Here is a 12,932-nt window from a genome sequence, read left to right as displayed (position 1 = left end):
ACCTCAGGTGATCCACCCGCCTCGGCCTCCCAAAGTGCTGGGATTACAGACATGAGCCACCGCACCTTGAAAAGGCTTCCCTGGCCACCCTGCCTGAAATAGTCCCCCACTAGCCCCCAGCCACATGACGCTATGCCACTTCATCTCCATGGTGCCTGTCCTCACACTGTGTGCTCTGTGATGACTTGAGTGTCTGTGGCCTGACTCCCTGCACCAGAGCATAAGCTTCCCGTGAAAAGAGACTGGGTTTTGTTTGCTGTGCTCTCCCCAGGACCCGGCAGCAGCAGGTGGGCAGTGGATACCCATGGAATGAACCAGGGCATGCCTGCTTGTGTAGGGAGGCTCCCTGCGGTTGCTGAGCCTCCCAAGGCAGGTTAGGGCCATGGGAATCCCACCGTGCTGGGCTCTGACTGCTCTCTGCCCTTTCCACAGATGGTATCATGGAGCCATCAGCAGAGGAGACGCTGAGAACCTGCTGCGACTCTGCAAGGAGTGTAGCTACCTTGTCCGGAACAGCCAGACCAGCAAGCATGACTACTCCCTCTCCCTGAGGTGAGTGCCGCCCCGAGCACCCCCAGCCCTCGGCAGCCCCTGCGAGCATGGTTGGCCACTGTGCCTGTGGCGGAAAGACCCGCCAGTGTCCCCTGGGAAACTTGCCAGCACACGTTATTTCAAGCCTGGGTTTTTCGATTTGATCCTATTCTCCTGGGATGCAGAGGAGTTTTTATGTTTGCCGTTGCTGCCCTCCCAGAAGATGAGGGGCCTTTTCCTAGGATTTTATATTAACTATCCGAGAATAGCTTTCACATCTGCTGTGTGCTGGGGTGGTACGGAGCTTCTAGCATGCCTCATCCCTCTCTCAGAGCCCACGATGGTCCTTTGATTTTTTTGAGGAACATATTGTCCCGAGTTTGCAGATGAGTAAACAGGCTCACAGAGGGGGGTGTGACTGGCCCAAGTGGCTGAGCCAAGACTTGTGACCAGCCCGTAACTCTCTGCCACTGTGAGCATGACCCTTTCCTAGTTCTCTGGCTTGCAGTTCGGGTGGGCCTGAGTTTGGGTTCGCACAGTCTAGGAGGAGTGCTGGGAAGAGCTGGTGTTACTGCCTGTCACAGCTTTGGAAACTCTCAGGTCTTTCTGACCTGTGAGGCTTTTCTGTCAGGATGGGCAGGCCCAAAAATAAGAAAAGGGTGTTTTAGTTGGGTGCTATAGCTGGACGGGACCCAAAAGAATGTCTAAACCCATTTTGCAGAAAAACTGAGGCCCAGAGAAAGGACAGATTTGCCAAGGACACATAGAGAGCTGGTGACATAATTGGGGTGTAAACCCAGGCTCTTCAGCCAGCACAGACCCACAGACCCCCCAGAAGCAGTGAAGCCCTCTGCCTGGCATCGTCTCTTTCCCAGTTACCGCTGTTAGAGGCCATGGGAGGGAGAGCAGGCCTGCGGGGGCATGGCTGTCAGGAGAGCCCACACACATGCCAGCTGTGTAGACAGAGGCTTCAGTAAAACCAAGGAAGATGAAACTGGCCTGTGTTCTCTGCTGATGACTGACTCCTCCCCCCGCATCTTCTAGGCTTTGCCCTGAGAGGGACAATGACAAACTGCAGAGTCAGGAGGGCAGCAGGCACAGGCAGAGGCGGGCAGGGCATGGCACACAGGCTCTGGGAGTCCACCTAGAGAAGAGAGAGCATGTGGACACGGGGCGGGGACCGTGTGTCTCAAGGACTGTTGGGGCAGAGGGAACCAATGAGCAGATTAGGGACTTCTGGGCAGATGATGGATAGACAGATTCCAGCTCTGCAAGAGGAAGAATTTCCTAACAGCCAGAGAAGATCAAGAATTAGAGCTACCCAAGCGGCCTCAAGGTAGTAAGCCTGTCATCACTGGGGGAATAAGACCAAAGGCTGGACCACTGCCTAACCAGAGAGGATGCAGAGGGAACTTCTAGCCAGCGGGTAGGGCACTCCAGACAAACAAGAAATAGGTACTTTGCTCTTCTCCAGGCTGCTGATGCCTGCGTAATTCATTGTCTGCCATCAGACCTGATGACTGAAAGAATCGGATCGGTTATGGCAGCCAAAGGAAGTTCAATGTGCTAAACTGCCTCTGGGGCTGGGCAGGAAGTGGCCAAAACCAGAGGAACAGAATTGGACTGGGGAGAGGGCAGTGGCAGGGGGGTGTGCATGTCACCAGGCGTGCTGATGGCGCCATCGAGGTGAGTGGCACTCTTCTGGGCTGTGAGAGGTAAAGGAAGCAGGTGGCATCAGCGACAGGACTCAGTGTCACCGGCCTTCCCTGCGTACTGGGCTTCCTCAGTGCTCCAGGGACCCTCTGGGGCACTGGTCATTTGGGGTTGTTACTCTGTCTCCCTCCCCATGTGTCTCTGAGTTCCTCAGTGAACCTCATTCCTCCTGGAATCCCCGTGGCTGGGGGCCTGGCTTGGAGGGGACTCCACGAAAGGATCAGGGAGAACTGGACAGAGCACTCTGTGCCAAGCCTGGCCATTCATCCTGGAGGGCCAGAGCCCCGTCAGCTGCTCCAGCTTCATGTTCATCCAGGCAGAGGTGAGGAAGTGCTGAGCCCCTGAACTGAGGGCCTGCCTGGCTGGCACTGGGGCCCTGTGGTGACTCCAGTGCAGACCTGCCTTCGAGGGAACAGCAGCCTATTGAGTACCCAGGATGTGCCAGGGCTGAGGTCCCAACCAGGGAGCACACAAGGAACCTAGACCCAGTGGCAGAAGTAATAGCACCAGCTGTCTCCTGCGGAATTCTCAATCCCCTATGCAGTGCACCCTCAGTTGTAAAAGCAGGCCCAGATGCCAGCTCACAGCGGGGCTCAGAGGGCCAGGAGCATCGTTTCCCCTCCTCACTGGGGTGTGCCATTCCCTAGAGGTAGGACCACCCTTGACGACACGTTGATTCTACCCTCACAGCGTAGGCATGTAGTCCCAAGGGCCCAGCTGCATTTGGTGGGGAAGGCAGGGGACGGGCCTCATGCCTGGCTTCCTGCACTCACTGGCCTTATGGCGTTGGCCATCTGTGCACTGCGTATGGCAATGAGCTGCTGACAGACAGCGTCCCCAGCCCAGCCAGCGCCGTGTCAGTGTTATCTAGTGTGATTCCCATTACCCTGCCCCTGCTTCCTGGGGTCAGCCCTGCGGTTTGATTGAAGTCCATTTTTAAGAGCCACAGGAAGGACCCATTGTCCAGAATTCTGGATAGGAGTCCTGTCCTGCCACTCGCTGCTCCCTGTGTGACCCTGGGGTAAGTTTCTTGCCCTACATCTGTCCGGTGGGGAGTTGGGCTTTGATGGGCACTAAGGCCACCTCCACCAATGACATCAGGGGTTCTCTAACTCTCCCCATGTCCCCATCTGTGGGCTGGACCACCTGCACCTCCCAGGTGAGGGGAGGAGGTGGAGGGAAACTGGGAAGGCAGCCCAGCAGCCTCTACCATCAGACTCTGTGTTTGCCTTCCTGCACCCATCCCATGGACCTCATTATCAGGAACTGTCATTTGGGTGACTGATCTGCACCCAAAGGAGCTAGAGGTGAGAGTCTAGTTTTGCATGCAGAGATCTAGAGGCATTAGATCACCACCTCCAAAGACCAGGGATGTTCTCACCTGCCCAGCTTTCTCCTGAAGAATGCCAGAACTGGGGAGGTGGGCTGGGCTAGGCCTCCTATGGCCGAGCCAGGTAACCCACTCAGGGGAGATGAACTTGCTTCCTGGAGGAGCCCCAGCTCCCAATGACCAGTCCCACTGCTGGCTGGGGAGCAATATCCTGGAAAGAATCACCTCAACCACAAGGGGAACTGTCCTGGTACTGCATGTCCTGGCTGCCTGGAACAAGCACCATCGTTGTCAGCCACCAAGTGAGGGGCCTGTTCTCTCAGATACTCACAGCCTGCCTGGCAGGGGTGGGTGGGGAATGGCATTCCTGACACTGTCAGGAGCTTGGTGCAAATTGACATTGGAATTCCAGCTATGCTGGTTATCCACCTCTGGCCATTTTCATGTGAGCTTGTCCTGCCCTGAGGGTGTTCTAGGGTGAAGAAAGCATCTGGGGGAGTTCAGCCTCAGAGGACACCCCGTCCACCCTTCCCTCAGCAGATATTTTCAGAAACCTCTGTACCAGCCACTGGGCTGGGCATCAGAGAGAGTCCAGAGGTGAGAACAGTCAGGCCCAGCCTCCAGGGGCTCAGCCTGGCCAGGCCAACCTGTGTCTTGTTGTACCCAGGTCTGCACAGGGGATCTTGGGAGCCCAGAGCTGGCGTGTGGGTGGGCAGTCCATGCCACAGAGAGTCAGGAGAAGCTGCAGGGAGAAGGCTGCACATGAGCCTTCAAGAGAAGCCAGGTGTTCCCCACACAGGGATGGCTAGCAGGGCAGCTCAAGTAGAGGGGACGGCCCAGGCAGAGACATGGAGGTGCAGGAGAGCCTTGGCGGGTCTCAGGGGCTCCCAGAAGAGTTAAGATGCAGTTCTCAGTGATAGGGCCACTGATGTGCAGGGTGCACTCACCGGGGTCCTGCTGCGAGGCATGTTCTTCTTCATCTTAGGCTGGGAGAAGCTGAATGCCTGCCAGGGTCCACAGCAGAGCCAAGACTGGAGTGGAGGCCATGGGGCTCCCAGCCATGTCCTCCCATCTCCTCCCGGCATGCCTTACACTCAGCCGAAAGGTCTTCCGATGTCAAACCTGGAAGTGTTTGAGGCCCGTTTACTCCAATCCCTTTGCTTCCTGGGTGGGGAAATTAACCCCCAGAAGGGACTCGGGGTTGATGTAAGGCTGCCTGGCTGGGAGCTGACCACTGACCACAGAGATGGTGACAGCTTCCCACTGTGGTGACCAGACAGGTCCCTGGAACAGCCCAAGCTGCCACCTGTCTGCATCCCACCCCCCAACTTTCTGTACTTGCAGTGACCCACAGTGGCGCCGGCACACGCCTCATCACATCTCGGAGCCCCCTCCATGGCAGGGGGCCCCCACCTGTGAATCGTCTTCAGCGATTCTGCCTAATTACTCTTGAACACTTTCCTTACCCCTTCCTGCCTGCAGAACTCTCCCCCTTGGCTGCCCGCCAACTCATTGACCTGGCGCCCACCACTGGCCCCTGGGTACTCTTACTCCAGCCTCAGGGAGCAAAGGGTTGAGCTGAGAAATTGGCAAGAAAATGTCAAACTCTTAACACAGTTTCCTGTCTCTGGAAAGGCTGGCAGTGGAGGAAAGGGATGAAAAGCCTTGAAAAAATCTCATTAAAAGGCTCTTCAGGCACTTTGGCCTGCGAATAAGCCATCCCGAGTTGTACTTTGGTGAGTTTTTGCAAAGGAATGTGGACAAGATGAAGGAAGGACTTTAAAGACTAGGGGGCTTGTAGCCGGGGGCAGGCAGAGGGAGGCAGGGTGAGTGCTGTGGCCTCCAGTTCTGCTGGGCAGGCTCTGCCCTTATGGAGCAGGGATCCTGTGTGACCCATGGGAAAGGGGCACTGAGTGGCATCTCTGAGGCCTCTGCAGGCAGCAGCTTTAACAAGGACCCAGCCCCTGCTCGGTTGAGGTGGTGAGAGTCCCAAAGCCAGTGAGGGTAACGGCCGCATACAGTCCTCACAGGGGGACCTTTGGCTTTCTAATCCCCAAAGGCAGATTGCCCGGCCTCTTGCAAACGTGACCTAAGGAGGCGCCTCTGGGGTCTGGCCTGTTTCCATCATGCTGTGGCACTTGGTTGTTCACAGCCTCCCCGGCCCAGCCCGTGAGCTCTGCCCTGTCCAGTGTCAGTTACTGAATGAGCTGCAGCCCTGCAGGAGCTCACAGCCTGACGAGGAAGGGAAGACGCTTACAGCTATAACTCACGGAGAATGTGTTCAGGGCTGCCCGAAGTAGAAAGTACTCTTTCTGTGAAAGGTTCCAGGCTATGAAAGAGGGAAGGAACCAGGAAGGGGAATGTGAAGGATGAACAAGTCTTGGACCCATGGACAGGGGAGAAAAGGCAGGCTGCAGAGAGAGTGGGCCCAGAGACAGGGCAGTGCGGAGCTTGCATAAGAACAACAAATGACACATTCATCTGAGCCCAAGTGAGGTGTAGCCCTGATCACCAGGTGGAGGGGTTGGGGCTTCACCTGTGAGGCAGCAGGGAGTCCTGAAGGTTTGAAGCAGGATGCAATGCTATTGTCAGGGCTGTATTCTAGAACCATGAGTGAACTAGGGGACCCGTGAGTACTGGTGAGGAGGGACACAGCTTCTGCCTCCCCATCCCCTCAATGATCCCCCCCTTCCCCTCCACGTCCCTACACATGCCACGTGAACTGGCACAGACCGAGAGCTGGGGAGGGGCCTGTTATAGGAGTCCAGAAGGTGAACAGCACGTGGGCAGGCCTCCCAGGAGACCGAGGCAGCCCTTTTCAAGATGGAGAGGGAAAACAGGCTCTGCACTCAGCTAACTGAATCCAAGTCCCGCTTCCATCTCTTTGCCCATGCCCGATGCAAGAAGTAAGGCTTGGCAGGTAAGCCCTACACACAGATGGTGCTCAGTATATACCAGTCTCTGCTTCTCCCAGCTTTTCCAGAGCCTTCAGAAATCACCGTGGAAGCAGCAGAATAGACAGAGCCCTGGGTGAGTCCAGGCTGTCCCTGCTGTACTGGGTGACTTGGGCAAGTGTCTTCTCCACTTGCATCGAAAAAATGAGGGTCTGGGGTCTGATAAATAAACTTGCTTCCAGTTTAAGGGTTCCATGACTAGACCACTTTCCTCTCAGTCCAAGGATGGCAGGAACGTCCCATCTCCTCTGAGGAGGGGAGGAGGAGCAGGACATTATCAAGAACATGCCTCCTGCCCTTCAGATTGCTTGATGACATCTATTTGTATCCGGCTTAGAGCAGCCGGGCTTGTGTTGACTGCTGGGTACTTAGTCTTCAGTCAGCAAATGCCTCCTGCAGCTCCAGGGGAGGTTGGGTGGGTGTAACAGGGCCAAGAAGAGCTGAGGGGCACTGGGAGGCGCATGGCAGTTAGGGTTGTTTTTCTTTTGTCTGTCCCTTCATTGATTAATACAGCGAAGGGGAGAGTTTTCAAACAGTAGGCATGTCTGGGTCCAGGCAGGCAAGTGATTAATCTTAGTTTGTTGCTGCTGACAGCTAGGAGCAAGAAATAATAAAGGTTTGAGGAGGGCGGTGGGAGTGGGGATATGAGGAAAGGTTGCTCTCCCCTCATCTATCAGCAGGAAGCAAGTCTCCACTTCCTTCTGCCATCCAAGCATCCCCTTGTTGGGTTAACATCTGAGACTCCAGACACTTAGCTCCATGGTGGTTGCCTGCCCCCATGTGTGAACCACCAGGGCAGTCCCTGCAAAGCCACAGTGGAAACTCCCTGGCTATTACTGAGTTCCCTGCACAGCCCCAGAATACCTGGACTTAGTCCGTCTCTGTATTCCCCAGCCAGGCCCCTGCAGGGGTGATGAAGCCTTTTAAGAGCAGACTTCAGGGAAGGCAGGTGTGTGCAGCTCGGGTGCAGTACTGCTTGCCCCGGGACCCCCACACTGCTCAGCTGTGGTTGCAGGGGCCCTGAGCTCCTGGCCGTGTGCCCCATGGCACCCCCAACAGAGGGAGCTCTGCACAGCGGTGAAGACAATGGCTCTGGATCTTGGTTTAGGCTCTTGAAACCCAGCTCTGCCACATACTGAACATCTCTGAGCCTCGGTTTTCTCATCTATAAAATGGGTTTCACAGGTGTATTAATGAAGAGACAATATATGTGAAGTGCTTAGCATATGCCCTAGCATATAGTGAGTGCTCTATCAGTGGTAGCTCAAGTGTCTTTATTTTAGACCTCAGAAAGCCACAGGTTGTTGGGGAAAGAGCTCGGTGTGGCCCAGTACATTGCGAATTGTCTAGGTTCAACCTGGAAGTCTCCATCTGTGCCCATATCCACTCTCCTTTACGATGATGGGTTCTAGATTTTATGTGGCTACAGCTGGAAAGCATGCTAGAGAATCTCGCAGAGCTGGAGTCCAATCCAGGCTCCCCTCCTCCTGGATAACCTCTTTTGAACCTCTCACCTCCCTTGCACTCTGTACATTGTCCTTTGGTGTGACCTTGGATGAGTGAGTGAACTTCTCTGACCTCCTGGTTGCTCATCAGGAGCTGGAGATGATGACCATTCAACAGGTATCCTTTTTCATTATCATGCTGCTGCGCCTCCAGCTCTCCTGCCCATCTTCCAAACTTACAGTCTGGCCTTCTCATCTCATAGGGAAGCATGTTAGCAGCCAGTCAAGGTAGCAGCTCCAGGAGTACCCTGGGCAGAAATCTTGGGGTTTAGGGAACAGAAAGAGGCTTTTTCGATTTTCTGGTCCAATATCTTGAACAAGTAGAGATACTGAGGCCCAGAGACAGGAAGAAGCTTGCCTGCCTCTGGCTTTCCCAGCAGGCCCTATTTGCTAGCAGCATTTGAGCCAGCCTGAGTCAGGGCAGCAGGGGTGATGGGGGAAGAGGGGGTGTGTCTCTTTGCTTTTACCACATGGAGGATTTCATGTCCTTTCAGCGCTGATGGAGGAAAAATGAACTTTCTGCTCAATTAGCGTGCTTCGTGTTTTCTCCTTCTAAAAGGTTTAAAGGAAATGCCACAATTAGAAGCCACTGCTGTAGGCAAAACAGAGATTCCCCAAACGCTCTTTGCCAGGACTAAATGAGAACAGTGAACTTTAGAATGTGCAGATGCCTTGCAGGATAAGAGAGTGCACTGTCGAGAGGACACTGTGAGGAATATTAGATGACATTTCCCTTTATTCAGAAATTACTGAGAACATGTGCCCTGCTGGTAGTAAAACATTGCCGAGGATGCCACCCTCAACATTAGACTGGCGCCTCTCCTGGACTCCAAGCGTGGTGCTTTGGTGATTCTGGTGCAGTGAAGATGGGGAGTGTAGGAACAGCCCTGGGCTTATGCCCAGGAGACCTGGGTTCAAATCCTAGCTCTGCCTCTGACAAGTTACAGGATCCCAGACTAGTCACCATGATTTGCACCCTTCTTTCTGAGGGGTTCAGACAGACCCTAGTTTGAGTTCTGCCTATTCTCTGAGCCCTCTGTTTACTCTCTAGCACAGCAGGTGTAAATCCTGCCACGCCACGCTCTCTGGGCTGCTGTAACGTGTGAGTGAGGTGATACAGGTCAGCATGCCCAGCATAGGGCCTGATATTTGGGAATAGCCAGCTTTCACACTGTGATAGTATGTTCGAGAAGAGTAGCAACCATTGCCATCGTTTTTACAGATAAAGAAACTTGCCAGGCATGGTGGCTCACGCCTGTAATCCCAGCACTTTGGGAGCCTGAGGCAGGTGGATCACAGGGTCAGGAGATGGAGACCATCCTGGCTAACACGGTGAAACCCTGTGTCTACTATAAATACAAAAAAATTAGCCGGGCACCTGTAGTCCCAGCTACTCCGGAGGCTGAGGCAGGAGAACGGCATGAACCTGGGAGGCGGAGTTTGCAGTGAGCCGAGATCGCACCACTGCGCTCCAGCCTGGGCGACAGAGCAAGACTCCGTCTCAAAAAAAAAAAAAAAAAGAGAGACTGTCGTTCACATTACGTCACAGTTAATGCATTAAAGAAATGAGATTGCAACACAGCTCAAGGTCTCTTTCTACCTTGTGGGGTCTCTTGGAGTAGAAACACCCCCATTCCTCTCTAGCAGGCACTGAGAAGTCCAGCCAATGGCCAACCCCGTCTCTGGACCTAAGCTGGATTTTCTGACAGCACCTGTGACTGTGAGCCCCGTGCCCAACATTTCTCAGACACCTTTCCCCAGGCAGTGGTGACACAGAGAAAGCCCAGAGACCTGAAACCAGAGGGGCTGGTTCTGTCTGGCTATAAGCAAACAGTGTCAGCATCCATAACCCAACTGGAGGAGTCTAGTTTCTTCTCTGGGTCCAGCCCTCAAGCAGCTGTGAAGAAAGCACAACTCATTGCTCCTACTTTACAGAAGAGGAAACAGAGGCTCAAAGGGGCTTAGAAACCTAAGGCCATGTTGTCAGGGAGGGGCAGAGGCTGACCCTGCCCAGCTCCTGGACCACTGTTCTTTCTTGACCCTTCTCAGCCATTTGCTCCAGCTAAGCTTAGAAGTTCTCCGTTTGCACCCAGGTGCTAGGCTGATGATGCTGAGACTATCTGGTAGCAAAGTAGGAGACCAAGGCCAATTCAGAGGGGCCAGTGGCAGGCGGCCTACATAGCTGGCAAGAGAGAAGTTTAGAAAGCCCTATCTGGCCCTGGGTGTGTGACAGATCAGGAGTGAAGGACTAGGGCAATGGGAGTAGAAAGGAGAGGCGTATGAAGGTAGAATTGATGAGAGGGAGGAGGAGTGAGGAGTCAAGGACCACATCCAGATTTCGGAGCAGCTGGGTGGATGGTGGCATTCCCGGCTGCAATGTAGACCTGGAAAAGACCCAGGAAAACAGACTCCCCACAGCTCAGCTTCCCCCTTCCCACTGTCGCCTAAAACCCAGAGGCAAGAGGTGCCTGCACTCATTCTGCCTCACTCTGCCAGTTCACAGCCCAGTGCCCCACCCCCCAACCTGGCAGTGCCAGACATGCCCATCAACAGGCTGGGGTTCCCTCCCTGGCCTGCTGTGTTTCCCCTCTGAGCCAGGGATGCAGCATTGCCCTTTGTTTTACCAGAGCTCCTTGGTCTTCTCCAGCATCTGAGCAGCCCCGATTACATTTCCAGCCGGTTTTTAATTGTCTCATATCAGCCCACATAAATCTGCCTGTGCAGCTCCGCCACCGGGGAAGCATTCCAACTGCCCGTCCATCTCCAGGAAACCTCTTGTGCCCCAAGACAGTTGCTTTCTGAGGCACTGGGTGGTCTCTCCAAATGAGAAAAACATTTCTTTCCAATCACATTTCTAACATCTTGTTAATTTGAATTATTTAACAATATTTTTGCAAAAACCATCTGGGAATGAGTTGGTTGGCGACTTGGGAGAAAGCATACAGGGTGCTGCAGGGAAGGCCACGAGGACAGCTACAGACATCACATCTGCCATCAGTGAAAGGGTGGCTACATGGAGAGGAAGGCTGTGACCAGGAGCCCAGGGATCATAGCCTGAATCCCACCATTACCACCAGCCAGGAGGTCACCAGTAAGTCACTTCCCGTCTCAGCCTCTCAGCCTCTCAGCCTCTCCGCCCTGAGGCCCAGATTTGCAGTGGCAGTGGAGGCTCTCGTAAACTCTGAGAGGCTGCACAAGATGCAGGTGGTGTTGTTTGCAGAGTCTTTGTGCTGTAGGGGCTTATTTTACTGATAGCTGGGTAAGTGATGCAAAGGCCCCACGGGAAACATGATTGGCGCTTACCTAGAGGCATTTGGTGGGGCTTGATACCACTAACTTCACACGGTAAAATCCCAGTGTTAAGGCAGGGCCTGACTGTTCCCCAGACCTTTGGGCAGTCAGAGCCCAAAGGGAGTTGGATCATCCAGGTCAAGACCCTGGCATTCAGGTGGGGTCAACTGAGGCACAGAGAGGGAAGAGGACCTTCCTGAGGTCCTGTGGAAGGCTGCTGGTAGAGCCCCTAGATGTCCCAGCTCCCACCCCAGGGTTATCACCCTTTGGAGCCCCGTAAGCACTGTATTTTCTTCTCTCATTTTCTCCACAGACATTGTCAGTACTTGAGGCAGATTTATAAAATCAGATGTCAAATTTTATAGCCCTCGTCTTCGCTCCCGCAGTTCAAATGTTAGGGCTATAAAATGAGGTTTTGTTGTGTGTGTGGCACGCTGGCACGCACACGCCCTTGCCCTCTGCTGGAGCAGAGGCTGTTCCATCCACAGGCCTGTGTCTTGCGCCTGCCCTTCTCTAGGAAGCTCCCGTGTGAGCAGCCTCCATCCTCCTTCCAGCACGAGTGTTTTCTGCCACTTTTAATAATGCTTTGCTTTTTTTTCTTTATCTTCTTAAAGATTATTTCACCCAAGAGGAATATCAGAAACAACTGGGTTTGACAAAGCCAGCTTATTACAAATGCTTTAATTAAAACCATTTTTTAATTTTAATTTTATTTTATTTCTGCCATTTCCTTTGGAAAATCCACATTCTGCTTATGGCCTCAGGCAGCTTGGAGATCACCCTGCCACATTTTAAGCACAGGCTTTCAGGGCAGGGCTTATAGACAAGCCAGCAGCACGGTTTTCACCACTGAGCTCTTATCGTGCCCTGGGCTGTCAGCTGGGTGAGGAGACAAAGACACATCAGACTCTAAGCTCACAGTCTAGACAAGGAGACAGGACGGTAGGGAAGTACTGTGATGGACAGAGGTGTGGCAGAGGACAGAGTGAGGGAGGAAGAAAGTAAGCCTGACTAGGGGCATCTTGGAAGTCTTCCTGGAGGAGGGGCCAGTTGAGGAGGACTTCAGATGATAAGATTTTTGAGAGGAGAAAACTGGGGAAGTTATGGGGAAGCAACAGCAAAGTACAAGGACGTTTAGGTTGGAGATTAGAGGATAGGCCTATGCGGTGTCCTTCCTCCCTAAGGTCCCAGCTTGGCTAGGGTGGCCGGCTGTTCAGTTTTCCCTTGAAAGTGATAGAGCCTCTCTCTGTTTTGTAAAATGTCACCCAGTTTTTGTTTCTAGGTTTAAAACTGAGGTGCATAAAATGTTATAGCTCTTCTAGAATTTGTCTAGCAGATTTTCCAGTTTTTACTAGAAAACCCCCAGGAAGAAATCTAGGTACATAAACCCTGGGACCTTGCTTTCGAAATTTGCCATCTAACATCTGATTCCGACCCTCAGGGTTGTAGTGTGAAATGATTTGTCATCTGCTAGGAACCTTTCTTGGCTGAGGGTTCCTTTGGGAACGTGTCTTTCGGTCTCAACACCCCAGAGGGCCTGGCACAGGATAGGTACTCAGGAAACATTTGGAGATGGTATTCAGGAGAAAAATAATCACAACATTCAAA

At 53.4% G+C, this 12,932-nt stretch overlaps 1 protein-coding gene across 1 annotated transcript in view; it reads left to right on the top strand.

The window, feature by feature from the left end:
• The window catches only part of SHB (Src homology 2 domain containing adaptor protein B), a gene marked incomplete at its 5' end in the record, with an annotated part of 145,342 nt that overhangs the window by 117,499 nt on the left and 14,911 nt on the right, over nucleotides 1-12,932 (top strand). The window contains one exon of the mRNA XM_011939522.1: nucleotides 433-552. Coding sequence (XP_011794912.1) covers nucleotides 433-552 — 120 coding nt within the window. The remainder of the gene's footprint in view (nucleotides 1-432; nucleotides 553-12,932) is intronic.

This window comes from Colobus angolensis, unplaced genomic scaffold, assembly GCF_000951035.1.
Source record: "Colobus angolensis palliatus isolate OR3802 unplaced genomic scaffold, Cang.pa_1.0 Scaffold181, whole genome shotgun sequence".
Lineage (NCBI taxonomy): Eukaryota > Metazoa > Chordata > Mammalia > Primates > Cercopithecidae > Colobus > Colobus angolensis.
Note: the sequence above shows the minus strand (reverse complement) of the source record. Positions and strands in the feature narration are given on the sequence as shown.